The 1,133-nt window shown below is 41.0% G+C and overlaps 1 protein-coding gene across 1 annotated transcript in view; it reads left to right on the forward strand.

Annotated features, from left to right (window-relative positions):
- The first annotated feature begins 293 nt into the window (after positions 1 to 293).
- LOC115872726 (olfactory receptor 11A1-like) overlaps positions 294 to 1,133 on the forward strand; it is a 190,338-nt gene continuing 189,498 nt past the window's right edge. The window contains 2 exon segments of the mRNA XM_030887934.1: positions 294 to 362; positions 364 to 749. Of these exon segments, the coding sequence (XP_030743794.1) occupies positions 294 to 362; positions 364 to 749 (455 nt within the window).

Here is a 1,133-nt window from a genome sequence, read left to right on the forward strand (position 1 = left end):
TGGCATCGACTTAATGGTAGTGAGGGAGTGAGATATATCCCATTAATAAACTTGTATCTATTTCCTTCCTTTACTTAAAATGATAACATAAGAATGAGCCAATGCCATCTGAAATTGTTCAACATAACTATTAATATTTAAAGCTACTCCATACATACAATGATAGACCAGTAATTATTACTTTATACCTTTCATCACATAACAAGTGGATTCAACTGATAAATAGCACGTTCTTCCTATGCATGTCAATCTTCTCTTGCAGTCAGCATTGCCCTTGGGAGGAGAGAAAAAGCATGACTAACTTAATTACAATGAGTGGATTTCTTCTCGTGACTTTTTCTGGCAATCCTGAGATAGAAATTTTACAGGGTTCTGTTTTTTTTAGTCTTCTACTTGGTGGTTTTAACTGGCAATATGCTCATTATCACTGCGATTTCCATAGATCGTAGTCTCCACTCACCTATGTATTTCCTCCTGAAGCACCTCTCCTTTTTGGATCTGTGCTACATTACTGCGAGTATACCAAGATCCATTTGTAATTCTTTCATGCACAGTGGCTCTATTTCCCTCTGGGAGTGCATCCTGCAGTGTTTTGCACTTACTTTCTCTGGTTGTGCTGAGATAGCCATGCTCATAGTGATGTCCTATGACACCTACATGGCCATTTGCTTTCCACTGAGCTATGAAATCATCATGGACACCAGAACCTGTGTTCACGGACTCTTAGCTGCCTGGACCAGTGGGCTTATCTCTGGGGTCATGCATATGGCTGCTACTTTCTCCATACACTTCTGTGGTCCCAATGTCATTCACCAGTTCTTCTGCAATATCCCACAACTCTTGAAACTCTCTTGCTCAAATGACTACATCCCGGAGCTTGGAGTAGTAGCCTTCTTGTCCTTGGTGGAATTTCTTTGTTCCATCTCCATTGCACTCTCCTACACACACATATTCTCTACTGTGCTCAGAATGCCATCAGCTGAGGGGAGAGCAAAAGCCTTTTCGACTTGCCTACCCCATCTCTGTGTGGTCATATTATTTATCTCTACTGGGCTCTTTGAGTTTCTAAGACCACCTTCTGATTCTCCAACTGTGATGGACTTTTTACTTACTGTTCTTTATACAATTGTGCC

The sequence above is a fragment of the Echinops telfairi genome, unplaced genomic scaffold (genome assembly GCF_000313985.2).
Source record: "Echinops telfairi isolate 266 unplaced genomic scaffold, ASM31398v2 ScPeMD7_7453;HRSCAF=8491, whole genome shotgun sequence".
NCBI classification, from domain to species: Eukaryota; Metazoa; Chordata; class Mammalia; order Afrosoricida; family Tenrecidae; genus Echinops; species Echinops telfairi.